General features: G+C 36.8%; 1 protein-coding gene across 6 annotated transcripts in view; it reads left to right on the top strand.

Annotated features, from left to right (window-relative positions):
* The window catches only part of LOC143149542 (uncharacterized), a 143,292-nt gene extending 123,370 nt beyond the window's left edge, over positions 1-19,922 (top strand). For 4 of the 6 annotated variants that reach the window (XM_076317034.1, XM_076317040.1, XM_076317038.1 and 1 more), the window contains exons 5-6: positions 2,712-2,846; positions 9,306-19,922. In XM_076317034.1, coding sequence (XP_076173149.1) covers positions 2,712-2,846; positions 9,306-9,510 — 340 coding nt within the window. In that variant the 3' untranslated portion in view covers positions 9,511-19,922. Of the gene's footprint in view, positions 1-2,711; positions 2,851-9,305 lie in introns of all 6 variants that reach the window. The other 2 variants (XM_076317035.1, XM_076317041.1) reach the window with 2 other exon arrangements.
* The last annotated feature ends 1,186 nt before the right edge of the window (positions 19,923-21,108 follow it).

Raw genomic sequence — 21,108 nt, forward strand, 5'->3', positions numbered from 1 at the left:
TAAAAAAAGAAACGTGGTGCCCGTATTTGACTTACAGTATTAGACCATTCAATAATATTGCCAATTTTTAAAATGTCACCATAATCTTCTCAGGGTAATGCTTTTAAGACTTAAAAATAAGAAAAAATATCGATTTGCTTTACACTTTCATAAAGATTTTATTACCAAACTAGAAAAGCATATACAAAATGTGTCATAACGTATGGAATTAACACGTTTCATATAAACAAGTGCCCTATTCGACCTCGTCATTGAGTTATGTCAATATTCCATTATCTACTGTGCAGGTGTGTATCTTTGTAGGAAGTGTTCAAAGTGGCTACCTGGATTTAAGTCTTGGTAACGAACAGACTAAGCAACAGATCATGTAAAACTCATCCATTTGTTAAGAAACGATTCCTTAAACAACTATCTGACAACTCGGCTAAAATGTGATAACGCATCGTCATGCCTAAACCCCATATGCTATAGAACATCGGGTGGAACTTCTTCCAATCTGTTCATTCAATTGATTACTCGAGAAATTGACATAAGATCAATCTCTTAACATTCCATTGAAAAAAAAAAACAAGTCTGATTAGATTATCCTCAATTATTCCTGCCTATACATTTGTACTGAACTGTTATTGATACCCTGATCGATGAATAACGCGTTTTTCAATCTAATGATGAGTGTTATGAAAATTTAACTATTGCATGTCCGGTGAATAGCAACAGTTTGCATTTGGGCCGACACTGGCCATTTCGAGCAATTCCTGCGAAGGTAAACAAAAAAGAAGCAAACATATACTCGTATACTACTGGTGTACAAAAATGGCAACAACTCAGGAACAAGGTCAAATAGGATACATGTTTGTATGAACTTTTTCATTGTTTTTCTGGGCCCCCTGTTCCAATAACATACGTCCCTCGTGTTATGAAACACACTGTGTTTAATGAGGCGTAAGAAAAGTATCTTGCATTAAAAGTCATTCATGTATAAACTTTGGGGATTTATCAGTTCAAGGTATGAATTCCAAATATGCAGTATAATATTAAATAAAACAACGGGTGATTTTATTTCAATCGTATTATTTGATTTTATTCCACATTTTTAAACTGTTTTCCATTTTAATCAAGATTAAAATTTTCGGTATAAAATTTTCATATGCAAATATAAATAGCAGTAGAAAATTAGAAATCGAAATTTCGAAGGAAGAATTCATCGAGAAATTATAATTGTCCTTGAAAAAATTCCCCAACGATTTCTGCAGATCTAGAAAAATGTCTAAATAAGAGAGTATTCGAAGAAAATTGTGAAAAAATAATAGTCATAATAATAAATAGCGCAGCGAAAAGCGTACATCAGCACGAAAAACTGAACTGAAATATTACTCCGGTACATATATTTTTATAATTTTGTATTTTACGTTATATACGTATGTTGTACGTTGTGTCTCTGTGTGTGTGTGTTAAATTATTCATCAGAAGTCAAGTTCGGACAAGCGAATCTCTACCGTGTGTACTACAGGGAAGTAAATTCATTCGCAATTAAAAGTTTTGTTAACGATTCTGCATCGATACGTCATTAGACGGTAGAGGAAACGCATTAGTTTAACAAGTCCGCGGAAACTTTTCTTCGCGGAAACTTCGTCAATTCGGCGAGAGAAAATGCATTAGCGGCGAAGGGGAAGCCGGTTTGTCAGCTACAACTTTGACATCCTGCCGCGCCACCTCGCTTTGAATAATTCATAACTCGGTATCTCGAAATGCTCGGTTTTGCCGCTATATATCGATAACTATCCACTTCGTCCAAGTATTTTCCCTTCCATCGCATCCAAATGGGAATGGCTACAGAAATTCCTACCTGCCTCCCATGGAAGGGATATCGATCCATACCTGGTGTTACTTTTCGAGATCATTCGAACGACTGTTTCAGGTATTTTACGATTGGTTAGCTAAAATTAGAGATCAAACGATCTACGCAATCTTTCTATAAGAAGAAACTGCAATCCTCCTGTCTACGTTTACCTAAAATCCTTCATAAATGGCATTGTAGGAAACAGAAAAGTTTGAAATTACTTTCTCGAATGTCATACTATAAATGGTGTCGCAAAGCTCGTATATTTTGAAGTAAAATAAATTTCAAATAAATTTCTTTCTTGAGATAAATTTTTATTAGATTCAGCACGTTTCATCGTTCTCAATTACGAGCCGTCGAATGCTGATAATACGAGTGTCTATTGCTTTATCACTCGCTATTGCTTTATCTCTTTCACTCTCGGTTTGTCTCGTTCATTCTTCTTGTCAGAGAGTATACTCCTGGTTCTTCATTCTGAAAAACAAAAACTCGACTTTTTTCGGATAATTGAAACGAACTCGAACTTTTCCAGTAGTCCTAGGAGTACTGTAATCGCTTCTGTTCAAAATGGACCGGACGATGAAAAAATAACGGAAGATTAGAAAATTAGCCACAAGAAAGATGCTAAAATTCTAAATCGTGCCCTACAGTATACGGAGCAACGTATATATGTAAAACTAAAAGCCTCGTTATTAATAGTTGAGTGTAATAAAGCACATTGGGGTGCAAAATTAATGCAATAGATAAATTATGTGTATATGTGCAAAGACAAATTTATAAGTTAACTATAAACATACGTAATATAACAAATGTTTCGCAAAATTGTATGTCCTATGAATTTAATTGATGTCGATGGATTGCTCTGTTTCAGTAGCGGGATGGTGCAAAGTGTTGGTGCTAATTTATCGCCGGACCAAACATTCGGATCGATTCGATCGCTGTCGGTAACGAGAGAAGTCGCCAGTTTTCCTCTATCAAGAACGCCTACGCCACCCCCGCAACACACGTGGGTAATTTTTCTCTATTTGTTGCATTCTTTCGTGTCGAGCAAATATCATTTAAATGAAAGAGGTTTCGCACAAAATATCGGTTGAGGGAATCTATAAAATACCGTAATAAAATTGCGGAAGGCCCATAAGAAGTTTACACGCGACGAGTTTTCTTTGGCCTATCAAGAAATTTCAAAAATAGTTTTTTCGGAATTCCATTTGTTCTTCGAAACCATGGGACAAGTCTCTTTAAACTTTCTTTGCGTTAAACTTTTTAATCGTTTTGCTTTACAAAGGACTACGTTTTTCGTAAAAACTTAACCGGAAATAGACTTTTTCCTATTTTTACAAGTTTACAGATGCACAAGTCCTAGCAAGATTATTCGATCAAATGTTTATTGGGCATGACTGTAGAGAATGTTATTTACACAATAGAGACAGAAAGCACTTTTATTACTGAGTGAAAGATATAGAGTAAAATAATTGATTTTATTTAAACAAGCTATGAACATGATACATTTTTTCGTTTATTTACAAAATAAAGAATATAAATAAGTAAAACACTTATAATTTTATAAACTGTTGTATAATTTTTACTACGATTATATTGATTCGTTTCAACGAATACTTTTTGTCTAGTGTTGTACGTTATATGTGAGTCGACATATAATAACTGTTCATCTAGACCTTCAAAACAAAAAAGAAAATAAAACAATGTATCCATTGTGAATACCTCAAAAATTAAAAAATTCTTGGATAATCGTAGTTATTCGTTCTTTTTCGTCAAAAATAGCAGAATTAATGCGCTCTATATTTATCATGTATTATTTATGAAGCACAGGTTATTTTGTTTGAGTTAAGAAAACTATTCAATTACTTTGGAGTGTTTATTCATTTTCAGAAACAGGGTAAAAATATATTTTAAATGTCGAGCAATCATGTTAATATTACATATGTAGACAGATCATAGTGTTGAGGAATGTTAAGCATTTAGGCAGGTTAACGACATAGCACCTCTTTGTTGATAATAATAATGTTTAAAAATGAAACTCCCTTGTTCATCTACAATCCACACGTCTCGATTTTCTGACCACGATCCATCTACACTTAACAAAGCCTTTTTCTTCGATTAATTCGTTCTTTCAGCCTAGAAACTCAAGACGCGTTCCCAATGATCCATGCACACTCTCAAAATTGATATCTTACTGTAATTTATAAACATCCGCTCGATGCCGTTTGTTCTGTCTCAAAACACTTTTTATTCACACCCAGTCACACAAATATTGATCTCATACCTACAATACTTAGTAAATGAAACTAGAATAATAGGAAATTATACTACGTTTTGAGTAGTATGCACGAGGGTATTCCATTAGAAAGAGAACATAATTATCTGTTCATTATTTGCACGATTCTAAAACAGCGACACTACATGGATGAAAACAACGTGTTATAATTTCGTACAATAATGAGTGAACACATTTCGTGCCTTTTATTTTCACCTAATAATTAAAAAAACAAATGGAATAATATTACTGTCTTCATTCACTATTCAAAGTTTTTTTCAATATGAAATTGGAGAAGTAACAAAATTGAAATTTGTATCTTCATCATTTCTAAAAATGTATCTAGAAGATGCTGGACAAGTTCTGTGATTTAAAAAAAAAAAAAAAAAACGAAACACCTTTTCTCCAAATCTGTCAACAATATGCTAATACATATTTTCATGCACATCTTAGTTTCCAAAGGTATTCAAAGCTTGGAAACGCATTCGTTTTATTGAAAATAAATATATAATTAAAAAAGTGAAAAAGAGAAGTAGAGATCAGATGATAATATATATATTTTATCTTGTAAAATTTTTTTGTAGTTGTGACAACTGTAATCGTTATTTGTTATTATAAACTGATACTATTCAGCGAATCACTGTTGCGTCTCTTCTTTCTCGTCATCTCGAAGTTGCCTCTTTTCTTATGTGTAAAATCTTTGCCTATACAGCAGTCATATTCATTTAATGCATAGAACTGCGAATCTATAGAAACTTCTTGATGTGTTTTTAAAAAACTGTTCTTTCGTCGGTCTATATCGAGCATCTGAAGAATTCGTGTTTACTTTGCGTTTTATTTAAAACGAAATAAATAATGAACGTACACAAAAGTCATTTTAAGCATTCTATACTGTATGAAAAAGAGCAATACAGCTACAGATATGGTTAAAAATATTTGTAGAATGTACGATGAACATATTGTTGTCCTAAGAAAGAATCAATGAAGGTTTTCCTAAGAAAAATATAAGATATTTTCGAGTTTTTCGATGTGTCAAGTTCAGATCGAATATTCGAGCTCAGTAAAGAAGAATTAAAGACTAATTGCAGTAGATACACGTTTATTCACAGAGGAAATACCGGAAAGATTACATTCCACTGGCAGTAATGTGCATCGAGGCTTATCAAAGATTGAACAAGGATCGAGTTAAGAAATGGGTTCCGCATGAACATTTCTGCTCCATTCGGAAGGCTACTGAACTATATAGTCATCCGTTTCTAGGCTACATTGTTTCCAGCGATGAAAAATGAGTTCTGTACAACAATTCTAACTCCAGACGATACTGAATAACGCTGTAGCGAGGAAACAGCTGTTTTTAACGAATCACAGAGAAATTTTCTTCGACCGTGATAACGATCGATTTTACACAGTTGAAACAGCACTGTAAAATGTAAAAAATATAACTCTGAACCGATATTGTTAATTATACTTTTCAAACAAAGTTTAATTTTAGTTTTTCAATCAATACAAAGTTCAACGATACGGAACACTTAACCTCGTAACTGGATAAACTTCCTGGTTCGAAAGTACAGAATTTTTTAAAGAAGCGTTACGAAAGTTTCTTAATAAATGAAATATGATGGTAAAAAAAACAATACTCAACATATCGATGATTAAAAATGACCGTTTTTATTTGATTTCTTCGTGCTTAAGATACATAGAGAAATCACAGTGCTTACGAGACAGGCTGATATTTCATATTCCGCGCGTTAACACAGACTAGTCTGAAAAATGTTAACAAAGCTCCGAGCATCGATATTCCATAGTACGCATTCGTTGCTTATTAATATTCATGGTTTTGTGAATGTTTAAAGTGCAATGCGATACGCGGGCATATCGACGATCGACACAAAGCTCGAAGTACAAAGCGTGTAGAAGAATATTGACCTATCTAGAATGCAAGTTGCAAGGCATTGCTGTTGCATATTCAGACCGCCAATCGAACTCTCATGCGTTTAGTTAACGCGTGTGCTTCCTGTATACGAGTCTGGCACGTGAATTCTAGAGTGTTGCGTCGCGCCGTTTACTATTGCGAAATCAATGACATATGTCTAGTCAGGTGAATACAAACAGCACTTACATTCTATCTAACAAGAGCGTGTACGGCAAAATTCGAAAACTATTTGAGATATTGAATCGAAAAATAATACACACCTTCTTCGTGATATAGATTAAATTCTTTTACTATTAATATAGTGTCGAATCGCCCTCCTTATCAATAATTAATTGATATCTCCGAGGCACACTTTCTACAAGTTTCAATTGCACAATTTTGGAACATAGATCTCCACACGAATCGAATTTATTGGAAAAGCTGCTCAACTATGTAGATTCTTTCCTCGGAGCTGAGATTTTATAATAATCCGAACATTTTCGATCGAATTTGCATCTGACGATTGGTTTCTGGTATATTGGTCCTCCGGTCGATTCTAACCATTTTGGCAGTATTCAGGTTGTCCGTAAACATGTCTAAAGTTCCGAATCTCTGTTTCGGAAACAACCCCAAACGTGCAACTTTAACGAGTGTTTAACGATCCATTGCATGAGTGTTTGCAGGAGTGCACCAGGTACGAGTTACCAAAGGACGTGGGCAAAAAGAAGCCTTGTCGGAAAAAATAACATTGCCCCAATCACGGTTCAAATTTGTTTTTACCCAAGTGTATCTTTTTTCAACAGGTTTCTCGCACAGTCGCGATTTTTTAAAATGTGTTACGAAATTTCATCTATTGGCCAATAAACGTCTTTTTATGGTTTCACATGATAAACCGAGACCTTTTTTACGTACAATTACTTGCCCACCAAGTAAAGATAGATTTTTCTCGAATGTCCCTTGTATCGGTCTGTTTTCTTTTTTCAACGTTTTTGGTCCAATGCCACGATCTGGCAGGTCATCGACGTTTTTTTTATCTCCAAATATCATTCACTCACTTGCTAACAAATGTTTTTGACTTTTTCATGTACTTAGCAGCCGCTAAATACGACATTTTTGGTTCTTTCGAATGCGAACACGGAAACATTGCTTCGTAACGGGATGTGTATGCGATACTCATGGTAAAATAGGTAATTCTCTGACCAAGGATAGGCCATAACTGAACATTTCTGTACAAAGTATTTTAGAGGAAGGGTCAGGGTACCTGCTCGAGGGAGGACATAACAATACCACGAAATGTTTGAGTTATCGTTAACAGCAGCGTGCGATTATTGCGTCGATTACTAATGACATTCAATATGTCAAAATAATATCATGCACGATGAAATGATAACACAGCTTACATGCTCTCATGTTTCGTAAAAATGACAGAAGATAAGGCACAGTGCATACCATCTACACATTATATAGGGTGATTTTACTAACTCGAACTGTACGTATAATATATATATCTGTCGACACGAACACGTTTAAACAGTTTAATGAATTTTAATGAAACTATACTTTTAAGTTTTATTAATGAAACTATTATTTAAGTTTAGAAATACCAATATTGTTACACAAACAAAGATTGTGGGGATGGTATTCACACTTTAGTATGAAAACAATAATTTTATCATCTTGATTTTACAATGATTGTGAAAATATTTCAGGCAATATTACTTATAACGTAGATTATTATTTTACGAGTGTGACTTTGATTTAGAATAAAATAAATTGACAAAAGTTAGAAGTAACAATATGACGACACTTTGAAGAAATACAGTTGTTTCGATTAAAAATTTTGTTTTTGCATTAGAAGGGTTTTTGTACTGGGTTAACGATTCTAATACGAACTGAAAATAAGTACCTGTTCATTTTACACGCGATCAACGTGATGAATTTTTATATCAACTCGTGCATATATTTCGTACATTATTAAAATTATCCTTAAAATATCCCTAATTGGATGCAGATCGTCTTACAAACTGTGCTTAATCGAGGTTCGCATACTCTACTTTGAGTTTATTATTAGGTGGTTCGGAAAGTCATTTCGTTTTTTTTTGATGAAAATGAAACACGATTTTTTTAGAGTGTATAAACATTTTATTGAATTATATATTCTCCATTTTGGAAAATGAAATGACTTTCCGAACAACCCAATAAAACCTGAGTCGAATCGTGTCGTAAATTAATACTTGGGTCGAACCGCGATACAAAACTAAACTAAGGGCGATATCACCTCGGTGTTCTCTACTCCTCCAAATTAAGGATGGGAGGCAACGAGTAAATGACGAATCACGAAGGACCCAAGATAATGCCGGGGCTAACTAAATGTCCGCCACGATTGAACCTAGAAGATGTCGCGACACTGCCAGAGTGTTCAAAATGCACAGACCTGGTTTGGCAATTCCCAGCACCTGGAAACTTCCACAACGATACCCTCGCTAAGACTTACGAGTCCAACCGTACTAAAAGCCCGCCGTGAGACTAAAGCGAAACGGTTTATGGCAGAGCAATTACATTTTCTAATTATCGTTGACAGACCCAGTCCGTAGCCATTTAATTCTCTCTGGCAGACTCGAAACACATAGCTACACCATAAACCCTTGATGGTAAGCCTTTGCAAAAACAATGTCCACAATTCAGTAATCTGAACGTCAAGAAATACGATAGATCGAAAACTATTGCGAACGATCGAAACAGTGTTACCTAATTGGCTACAATTCTCACAATTGTTATTAGTCGAGTCAGTGTTTTCCTCCATGTGCTTAAATTGGTTAAATTTCATTCTTATTACTTAAGTAGGAATTTTAATTACCGAATGTTTCGGAAATTTTTATTATCCTCAGACGCAAATATCTCGAGATTAAGTAGTCGGAACGGTGCGGTAAATAAGCAAATTGAAGGATATTTTCCATCATCTTTGAACGATGATTGTGCGTCGTGCTTCCTTATGACAGCACTACATACGAGAAGAATCACCAAAGAGAAACTGTTAGAATTAAGATGGTTCGTTTTACCTTATCCTCCTTACTCATTGGACCAAGCCCTCACAAATGATCATTTATGAGAATTCAGTAATGACGATCCTGTACACGAGTTGGTTCAAACATATTTCCCCGTCAACAATTGGCATGTTACCAAATACGTAAATGAGAAAAGACTTTAGACCAAGGAGAGTATTATTGACTTATCATCGTTTCGACTTCACACTAAAAATGAAACATTTCTCTTTCCAGACCATCGGCACTGACGAATCCGGAGAACCTGGTGAACGTAGGTAGCCCGCTCAGGGAGGCTTCCCCAAGACCGGAAGTACGGGTCGTGGCGCCGTTGCATCGACAACCGTCAGCCCTCGCGACGACGAACGCAACAAACATCACAAACGGGTCAGCGAATCGCAAATCGGTCAGCATACTACTTCCGGAGCACACGAGCGGATGACCCCAACAGCAGCACGGTTTTGTGCATCGCTGCGATAAAGAACCGCCCTCTATTTAGGAAGACGACGAAGGAGGAAGCGAAGGGAAGGGCAGAGATCAATTGCGCGACGAACAGACCTATAGGTTACCAAACCTGGACGACTCTCGTCGGGCAATCGGTCCTCGAGTTTCAAGGCGACGAGTATCGGTCACGGCGTTGCAACTTTTCTAGCCGAAACTAGAACTAGCAACCGAGAACAACCCCTTCGTTCTGCCGTGGCTACAGCGACCGGTAATTGCACGCAATTACGAGGGGTGTTCATCATTCTTGGCAGTCAGCTTTCCGTCGTCGAAGCAGGATTCCCGATTGCGCGACTGCAGGCATCCAGATTGAACTTAGGGAAACACACGGGCCAACGGGCCGAGTTGATTCACGCTATTGGCAGAGATTCAATTATCGACTGGCGGATAATTCGCGTTGGTGGGGCGGCGATCGAGACAGGAACGATTCGTCGAGTTGTAATTGCCTTAGAACCTCGGCCGATTCGTCCCGTGCTATCTCACGGGAAACACTTTTAGTCTGTCATTGCGCACGCGCCGCGGATGAAGATGGAACCAAAAGTACCTTAAACCGTGAACACGCGACACTCGCGTTGGAAATTTTTGGGAGAACCGCGGTTACGCTCATCGGGGAACAAAGTGTTTTGTAATCTCTCGAATGCGTTTCTCCGTGTCGAATAACACAGCGTTGACGAATACGCATAGGACTCGTGTTTGTCGTAGCGTTGCGTCTCCCAGTTGCGAGTGGTTGGTGAAATCTTGCGCGATTCCGTGTAAAATGAGAAATTCGATTCTACCACGCGCGAAAGAGAGAGAGAGAGAGAGAGAGAGAGAGAGAGAGAGAGAAATAGACATCCTGTGCCTCTTGGTCTCTTACAAATGTACGTCGATCGAAGGTATTTTCCTTTTCGAGTCGCGGCTCTGTTGACACCGACTCCGTTAGCTGCACCAGAGATGCAAACCAATCGATGAAAAAAAACAGACAAACACTATTAACACGTTCCGTAACGAGTCGTTTTTGCTCGATTTTTCATTCAGGCCATTTGATGTTTTTACTAAAGATTGATATATTATCAATGCACAAGTAATTAATTTTTATAAAGTAGTTATCACATCGTGTGCCATTCATGGTACATGTGGCGCTATAATTAGTTTTAATTTTTCGGTTAGTAAATAGAACCTACCGTGTTCGAATTTATCGAGTAAAAAAAGAGGAAAATAAAATATTTAACAAAAGAGGGAATAGATAAATGTACGGATATAACAATTTTTTTTATTTCTCATCTGTTTTTTAGTCTTTTTCTTTTGTCTCTGCTGGAAAACAAGCTCCTTTTATTAACTTTCATTAGTTTATTCTTTCATCTGTTAAAAGACAACAAACTACAAGAGTAGTGACATTTTGCAGCAATTGTCTGAACAAATTCTTCTCATGCATTCCTTGTTTTAACGTGCTTTATTCTATACTGTATTTTTCATAATGCCTGATTCGTTTGGTGGATATACATTTTACAGTCTTAAACTTGTTATATATGGTTTTAGCGCATTAAATAAATATACCAATTACCGATATATTTACTGCTAAATATATTAGTAATAAATATGTCACAAGGCCTGAATGGAAAGTTTAACGTATACCATCGATGGTAGATGTGACACGGAACGTGTTAAACGGATTTATTTAACCTTATTGGCAGAGTCGGTGTCCGAGATGGCGTATACGCAACCACCTGCGTGTACGAAGAATAAGTTTTCTTCACCGAACTTCACCGAAGCTTAAAGTGTCCCCGTCGATTACAGAAGAGCGTTTGCAAGATGTTTCGCAAGGTTTCTCGGGATTCTGCGGTGTTTTAAGCAGTGCGCCAAATGAAAAAGAGGGTCGCGCTTTACCGTTAATATCTACCGATATTAATAGTTGGCCCAAATTTATGCGGCTTTTACTGCACGAAAATCCGCTAACGCTTTAACCCTTTCGATACGGTGAAATTGATCGCAAATACACTGCTATTGTACCCGGTATTTAAGACGAGAACATATGCTTCTAAACAAAATCGGTAATCGCGGAGATAATGAGTTATGCTATGTTCCAATAAAGTTGCGAATCAATGTAAAATTTGAACGAGTAACTGTAGTCATTCATAAGATACAACAAGCGTGTGACGATGGGTAAGTATAGTCATCGATAGGATACTGCGAATGTATAGTGATGGGTAACTATAATCATCCGTAGGATATAGCGAATGCATAGTGATCGGTGACTATAATCACCCGTAGGATATAGTGAGTATATATAGTGATGTATGACTATAGTCACCCGTAGGATGCAGCAGATGTATAGCGACAGCTGACTATAATCACCGTTAGTATCGAAAGGGTTGAAATGGAAGCCCCGAGACCAGAAGCAGAATGATCGCGATTAAATCTCGACTATTTCCCCCGATCGGGTCGTGTGTTGTTTAGATGGAAAACTGGGACGAAAATAGAGGAGATCGACCAATCCATCGTGCTGAGCTTCTAAGCGTTAGGTCGTTTTACAAGTCTCCGTGTATTTATCCGTGAAAACTTGCCGAGTTAGCCCCATGTAAATAAATATACGTAAGGCCTACCAGGTTTATATTCGGTCTTCTTGTAACGATCGTTGAAATCAGCTCGAACAAGATGCTCGATATTTTTCGTATTACCCTGCTTTTCGAATTCGATAAAGGGTATAATACTCGGACTATTGCAAGTATCGACAAAACTTACGGTAGCATTTATTTCGAAATTGATACAACTTCAAGACTAAAAATCCTCGACGAATTTAAAATCAGCGCTTTCCAAAGATGGTGGTGGGATACCTAGAGGACGGGAAAGAACATTTTTCAGGGAGAAAAATGTGGATAGCTCGAACATTCATTTTAACGACTCTAGGAATGTATTTTTGTATCGTTTTAACCTCTTCAGGGATGAATTGCTTCGTAGAATGTAAACTAAAATTATAATCGTTATTAATTGAACCTTGCGACGATATTGTCGCGTTACATTATTGGCAAGTATTATTAGCAGTTGACACCATGTTACAGAATTTAAAATAAATAAAAAATCAAACGTATACATGTGTACTTGAAGAGGTTATACATCTTAAATATATACCTTATCTCGCTCGATAAATGCCACCGTTACACACATTTTTGTAACTTTGTGTTTTGCATCGAATTTTTTACCTTGTACGATGCATTAAATATAATTCATCAGTACGATCGTTTTGAAACCATTTAATTCGGATAGAGGCACTTTTTGAATAATCTTTTATATATTCAGCGAGCGAAAAGTTCTTCAAATCGTAACCGAACTTAATTTCAAATTGACCGCAATAAAGATAAAAAATATTCTTTGTCTGGAAATATTTGGGGCAGAATTTCTCTCCATTTTCTGTGAAAGGGGTGGGTTAGGGTACCTTTGAGAAACTTTAGAGACCACCGACTTGTTGTAAGATGTACATGAATTTTTAGATCATAACTTGAGACTGCTTTCTATGAATGAAGTATCGAAAAATTGATACAACGATGGCAACAAATCGTACAAGAAAACGACTATGCGTACATTTCTTCAAATACAATTTACTCGAACAAAAATATACGAAGACTTATGAAACGACCCAATACAAATGCACTCGTTTTGTTCGACTCTGTTGTTAGTTTATACGCCGAAGCATTGCGCGATGTTTTGCAACGAACGCTTCGTACATACTTATATCCCTCGCTTTCCTTGTTGAATTTCGCGGCGGTAATTCCAATCGAGAGAAAGAAGAACGTTTTTTTCTTCTTTGAACGGAAACGATTGCGAATAAGAAACGTCAATTGAATATCGTACATTAGGAAGACGGTATTATTTGTCGTGCATATTGGCCACCGTTACCAAGCCTTCACAACATGGCGGGAGAATCGATACGATTCGAGTAAACGTACGGTACATTCGCTGACAATCCGTCTACCACAGAAGTATCGAATCTAATTCGTTTATCGTAAGACCCGGACCATTCTTCGACCTCTTGGCAGACATTGAAATACATAAATTTCTCAAATGGTTCGGTTCGAGCGATTTTAAAGAAGATACCACCGAATTATCATACCGTGAAACGACGGACATCATACTTCCAAATGCATTCAACATTCCATACCGGAATCTTAGATACGACAATCAATATACTCCGAGGAATCGTTTAAACGAGTTGTTGCGTTCTTCGTTGCGAGGAAAATGCTGTCCTCCTCCCGACGACAGTGGTACATTACGTAGATTCTTTCCAACTGTAAAGCGACGAGAAGTTTTCAAAAGCTAACGGAGTATGTCGAAAATTACGTAAAAGAAAACGAAAATGAAAAAAAAGAAAAAAAAGGAACCGCGCTTGTGTATTCGCGGAAACATCAATCGAATTTGATTACCGCGTGCATTCATAAATCTCATTTCATTGTTGTCGCCCCGAACAGTCAATGCGAAAGATCAACCACATACTAATACGACGAGCGTGCACTCGTAATTTTCGTAGAATAGTCTAATCGTACGGCGATCAGAAATGAATTTCGTCTATGGAAATTGGTACAATAACGTTCTAATCTGTAAGAATAGTTCAATTACGCGAACACGATTACGAAGATTGCGCGGGACTCGTTCTTAGTGAATACGTGTGTATTTAAAAAAAGGAAACAAGAAATAAGGCGCGAAGAAAGCAAAATGTGCTCAGAAACTCGTTAGGAGGGTCGGAGCGACCACAATTTCCACGACAGACACAGACTTCGAAACGGTAGAAGGCATTTCTCGAGGAAAGATAAACGATTTTTGTTCCTTTTTGTTTGTCGTTTTAGACGAGTTATAAAATTCCACGGTCTGATTAGATCTAGCCACGATCTTTGCCCACGGTAATTGTTAAAACGCGTTAGTGGAATTAATCGAGAAAAAAAGACTATTAGAATTCATTGTAAATCAGTTCGATGGTGCTCCGTGAAACAACGCTCGATCGATATAACGAAGGTAACTCGTCGAACGATGAGCTTCAAATCGCGGATTATCGTGGGCGCTAATTACACATAGTCGTTAAGATACTAAACTTAAGGTAACATGTATTATGCTCAGAATTCACTGCCTGCTCGATGACTATGGTATCGTACCAGCTTTCACAACTCTCATCCGGATCGCTTCGATTTGCCCACAGTTCATCGTGCAACAAGTATTTCGCGGGTTAAACGGACGGTTTAACTCAAATTTCCATAGCGGCGAAGTTTGAATGGTACTCGAGCAGGCACACGAGGTTTTAAATAAGACTCTAGTCCTGTAAATACGTAGCTAAGACGAAACGTCGAATGAGAAAACGATCGTCAGAACCGTTACACCGAGATTATCTTGCGGTACTGAAGTAAAACGTTTGCGGTTCACGATGGATCGTACCATTAACATCAATCGAACTATTGCATATGACGATCGTTGGTCAAGGAAAATTGTTTCCTTACAAGCGACAAACTTTCACGCGCTAAATTATTCGGTCACCGATCAACGATTCTTAAAGGGGTATTGTTATCTAGACTGTCATTTTTTCGCTTCCTTTTACAATTTCTTTTTAATGGTAGGTAGACTATTTTGTAGCGAAATTTCCCAAATATGTTGATCCATCTTATAAGTACATGAAGTATTTTTTTTATTAACAATGTTAAAAATGATTGCTCTTCTAAAAAAGACGCTCCATTGGCTTCCACGATTCCAGCTAATCCGCTTGTCAGAAACGGGAGGTGAGAAAGTAACTTCATTAAGAAGGATATAGTTACAGCAAGAACTAGGAAGAAGTCAAAATCTCGATAAATAAAAAAATGGCGAAACTTTAGATTTTGAATGTCTACTTTTCAGCTTTATTTTGTATTTAGCATGTTGAAAGAAATTGTGAAACTCAATATTGTTAAGAATCTCTGGTTCCAGCGATAAAGGCATATCTACTGAAGATTATCTCCAAATATGAAATCAATTGGTCAACTAGATTTTGAGATATCGTTTTGGAAAAAACGAATTTAAAGTTTCTTTTATCAATTTCACACGTAGCAGGAATGCATTCATATCATCGGCATTTTCACGAATCGAAGCAAATGGTTTTGCACACATATTCTCAAAGTTGTACTCTTTAAGAAAATGAAATAAAAAGAAATAGACTTTTCTTAAATTCTAGACCGCAATACCCCCTCAATTCGGCCCCTCGGTTGCAAGAGGACCGTATAAAAGTTTATGTTCCATTCAATCGCGATTAGAAATATATTCGGACGAAGCACAGAGGACGGAACGTACAATAAAGCTTCAAAGAAATAAGTTCCAAGGAATCATTTAAAAATCGAGATTAAGTCTCGTTATGTGCGAAAATGTTTACGTGTAAGGCTGAAACAAGATTAAACGTTTCTTTCAACGATAATTACTGTATTTATATAAACTCCACGATTATATTTAATTTGTACGAAGCAAGCGCGTAACTGTGTTTACTCTTCCGTAGAAACGCGCGGGTCGAACAATTATGCGTAAAATCGGATTCAATACCGCAAACGTATTACTACAGGAGGACACTGGTTTCTGATATATCCGACAATATATTTACATTAATCGTAACGGTCTAGTATACATACTCGCGTGTAACTCACTCGTAGGAATCATGGTGAAAGAAAGAACAAGCGTACGAAGCAGTGTAAAATAGAAACGTTTCGACGTTCGAAAGCGTCCGATCGAAGGAAGAATATCGGTCATCGACCTAAATGCTCTCTGCGTGATTTAAGTTACATTCGCAATGGACGCGTTCTTGTCTACGCAAAACCGTGTGCCAAAAGACGCGACGAACACGATCGAATTCACTTGCAACGACCTCGTATTTACAGTACCTCACGAAGGTATTCGTACGCTATATAATAAGAAAGTCCTTCAAACTGTATCTGATTTTAATGAAAATTTATATACGTGTAAAGCATATACTGTGTTGCATACTGAGTTGCATATGACGCACCTTTCTTAGTCAATACAAAAATATTCTGGAGAGAATGAAATCAGTCTCCGAAAATTCAACAATTTTTCATCTCGCACAATTGCGAAGTTACAGAGAAAACGAAAATCGTTGTAAACTCTCTAAACGTACGAAATCAGTTGAAATCAGCCTTTACAGTCCCATTTTCTTTTCGATTTTTCGAAATATAATAAAACTTTTCATATGAAAAATGTTCGGCTCTATTGCCCTGTCGTTCTGTGGCAAAAAAGTGCCAAGAAAAATTACATTAAAAAAATAACACGAAAGATGTTCTATAGACAAAAAAATTACTCCATATATGTACTATTATCCTCTACGTGTGTATAAACTTTTATTAAAATCAGATTCATAGATTAGGAGAATTTCCTTATAATAGAGTGTACGAATAATTTCGTGACTAACTGACTCCGAATAGAAGTACATTTAAAGAATGATAAATTTGCAGTTATAAATATCTAAAAGAATTATTGAGTAATGGGCCACATAATCATATAGCTTCACCAATAGGGCACCAAGTCTACCATTCTGCAAAATTTTAACAAAATCGGTGATCCGAAGATCTTGCACTCTCCTTGTTAATTACGCTATTTCTTTTGGTTTTTAGGAATAATTAAGAATTTTTTTAAATCTTATCACCGATGTAACGTGATAATGAGAAAATTTTGTTTGTCTCTCAGTACTCGTTGCAACCGAGTTCGACTGTATTTCTTTAGCGATACACGAAGCTCACAAGGCGTTTATCGGTCGCTAACACACTTGGAGTCATCCGACAAACAGCGACCGACGAATACGTCGAACTAACAAGGAATATCGCTCGATCGGCAACGTTCAATTTTGATACAACTTGGCACGCCGATGGAGCATTGAAAAAAATATTAAGCGCGTAATTTTTGATCGACTGGTATTTGCGTTCGAGGAATGAGAACTACCCTCGACTTTGTAAGCAATATTGTGGACATGAAAAATACGTCGAATGTTTGAAAAAAAATCTTTCAACGAGTTTAAAGATTTTCATTACATCACATGGGCAAAGCTTTTTTAATAAATATATGATTGATCGTGATGGCGACATCTACGACTCGGTGAAATGTTAATCAAGATCTTGCAATTCCTCGTTAAACATCAAACATTTTTCATATTCGATGAATTTTTTCATTTCCACTGGTTATCGAGATATTTCGTCCGCGAGTTTGAGGGTTGCTGCACCCCTTTGAATACGAACATTGGCATATAAGAAAATTTGAGTCTAATACTCTTTCGACGGGTCATTTGGGTGCCAAGTTTCATCCAAATCGGACATTGTCGATCGGATGGCGGTCTTTATAAGGGAGAGAGAACGTCTTATTAATTATTTAAGAGTTATTCCTCGTCGAAGATGCTACACATCGGAAGCTCAAAAATAACGTTGTTATTTTTAGGGATAGTCACGAAACGAAAACCATCCTGTCTCCGTGAAATCGTCCGAACGTTCTCGTATCGTTTGCAGACGGACCGAAACTAAATAATATTGACACGAAGTGACCACCATTATTGCCACCGCCATCATCATCACCATTTTTCTATTACTCGAATCGAATGAACATCGTCGACACGTCGCGCGTCGGAAGCCTATCGAATCGATGCATTCCTTTGTTCTGGAATCGAACAAGAACGACGTACATTTCGTGGATCGAAATTATGGGTAAGGTAGTTGTCCACTTAACAGCACAGCATACACACAGCATCAGATCAACGTCGATGTTTTAACATTCCATTACACAATTTAACTCCCCGAGTGTTGCGCCAGAGTCACGTTTGACCCGTAAGGTTTCTCAAGATAATACCAAGTCTGACTAGTCTTTGTCGTTTTATCGAACGACAAAACTTATTGAACAACCTAGTACAGTTCGACCAGCGAAATGAGATACCGAACGCGACGAATGCACGTGATGAGCCCATGATCAGATCAAGGCCGACTTCACAGTACTCGGACCCGATAATTACGTAAAACATTTTTCTTCATTTTTCTTTTTTTGTAATTTAAATGATTTGATTCACAATTAAATTACTTGTACAATCAACGGCACATATAATAAAGGAACCATTTTTTCGAACGATCACTTCTTACAAAAATATATGATAAACGTAGAATAATAACGGGATTAACCCATTGCCAATCCTGTCGGTGATTATCACGGACGATCCTGGTGCTCTCTGATTAATTAACCCGTGACAATCACGGGCTTACAAGGAAATATATAGTATTTACATCAAAACTATACGTCCCATTACTACACTGAATTAAATTTTTCAGTCATATTTATAATTTGTATTAATATAAAATGTTATGTAAATATTTACATATAATTTTTTCTCATTTGTTACAACAAAAAATACTTATTTACCACTTCAAATCACTTTTTTTTATCATCAGAATAACATAACCAACCAATTTATGAAAAAAATACTGGTAAGTATTTTGTGGAGCGATTTCGTCAGAATTGCGGGACTGGCAATGGGTTAATGAAATAAGTTAGAAAAAGTAATTCTTTTTAAATAAAAATTTATTCTAAATTGCTATTTGAACTACAACTACTACTCACTATTGCAACCATTACTACTACGACCACCACCACCACCAACCGAATAATCTTGAGTTCCTTTAAGAAAGATCGAATCGTTCGAATAAATCGAGCAACTTGAAGGAAATCAAACGATTCGAATCGAAGCAAGTGGCTCGAAAGAAGACACGCAGTGTAAATTCCGAACGTTCTTTCAAACCGTTCAAAGAGTCCTCTATAATCGAGTAAAAGTAGTTTCTGGAGTTTAAGAAAATTGACCAATAGCTGCAAACCATTTAACAGATCGCGCAGACATTAATCTAAACATTGGTATCTCTTCTCCTTGGGTGGACTATAGGAATGGACATACAGCGATGAATGTTTCAACCTTAAGAGATGTAATGTTCGCGAGGAGCTTGAGTCTCTATTGATCGTCAATATGTTGGATATACGCATGAGCTCGAGTCTCCAACAAGAACAAATATATTTAATCAGTGAAATGTCTGCGAAATTCAGTACTCGGAGGGTTAAATGTATTAGATGCGTCCACTTATCCGTAATAGCACAGCATCGACGCTGCTCTGCATCGCCTCGACAGTGTCACGGTTCGGTCCTGGGTAAACGCGTAACACCGCATACTCGACTAAGAAATTCCGTAGAATAACATTTTGAAGGTAAAAATATAAAGACGGAGTGAAAGCTTGGCGCGCAGTACTTGCTATTAAGAATTAAACTGGCTCTTTATTCGCATGTGGTTATATATAGGACATCGACCGAACTTAGTCTTTGTAACGCACCGAAACAACCCATAGTCCAGGGATGACAGTGTCTAAATGACGTCGAGCCAAACTTCACCCTAGCTCACTCTCAGCTACCGTACCTAAACCCAACCAATGAGACAAAACCATATACAGGGTGAAGCACCTAAAACAGGCCACCAGAGTAACCTGCTTACTTGTAATAATAGAAAGAAAAGTATCTAATCTTGAATGATCTTTATTTATAAGTAATTGTATTCGTCTTGAAAGGCTCTATCAGAATATAAATCAAAAACAATATCATCCCATTTAAAAAAACAAGTTTAACCGTCATATCTCCACTATGGCTCCACCAACAAAAATTCAAACTCAAAATCAAACAACTTTCACCTGACACTCTTCTTGTCTTGTTGGTGGGGTTTAGGTACGGTAGATGAGATTGGACTAGGGCGAAGTTCAGTTGACGTCATTTAGATACTGTCATCATTGAAGTATGGATTGTTGTGGTGCGTTACAAGGGAAAAATTTGGTCAATGTCGGTTGATACCTCACAACAGCAACGAGATTCTCAACGAGAACGTTTTACCGGTGAGGTGACAATCGCATGCTGGTCGCGTTCTGTTCCTATGTCGGTCACACCTATTGGCGGCCACGGTAAAACAATTTACGCCCTACAATATTACATACGCAAAGAAGAAAATGTTTTCAGTTATTCATCCTGTATAATATTAAGATCAAAGAAATAGAAGAAAAAACGTCATCTCCATTATCCTATACTATAAACAGTTAGACTAATTTGTAATTTTTAAACATTCAAAAATAAATTGATATTTATCGCTTCTTTAAATCTAGTGTTTTCCCATTTTATCAAATATTCAATCTTTTCCAGTAAAATTTTGTACCCTACGAAAGACGCACAGAAATACTGATCAAAATTTTCTTCGTCGTTCAGTAATTGATTATATTCTATGAAACTCGCCCCCAAATTTTCTTAATATTGTAGATTCCTGTGTCTCCGATACCTTCTTTTTCCTCTTTCATTATTCTCATTTTTATCGAGTCATAATGATATTAAAGCCAGTTCTTCGGTAGTAAACTCTGTCACGTTTCTTTCTTTTCGCGGAATGGTACGGATTTTACGGTACGTTGATGTGTTGCTAATGCGATACGTTAAGTGTACGACAAACAGTAACAACGCGTGAACAATTAAACGTTGCTGGTCCAATGCTGTCAAGTGGGCGACG

The sequence above is a fragment of the Ptiloglossa arizonensis genome, chromosome 7 (assembly GCF_051014685.1).
Source record: "Ptiloglossa arizonensis isolate GNS036 chromosome 7, iyPtiAriz1_principal, whole genome shotgun sequence".
NCBI classification, from domain to species: domain Eukaryota; kingdom Metazoa; phylum Arthropoda; class Insecta; order Hymenoptera; family Colletidae; genus Ptiloglossa; species Ptiloglossa arizonensis.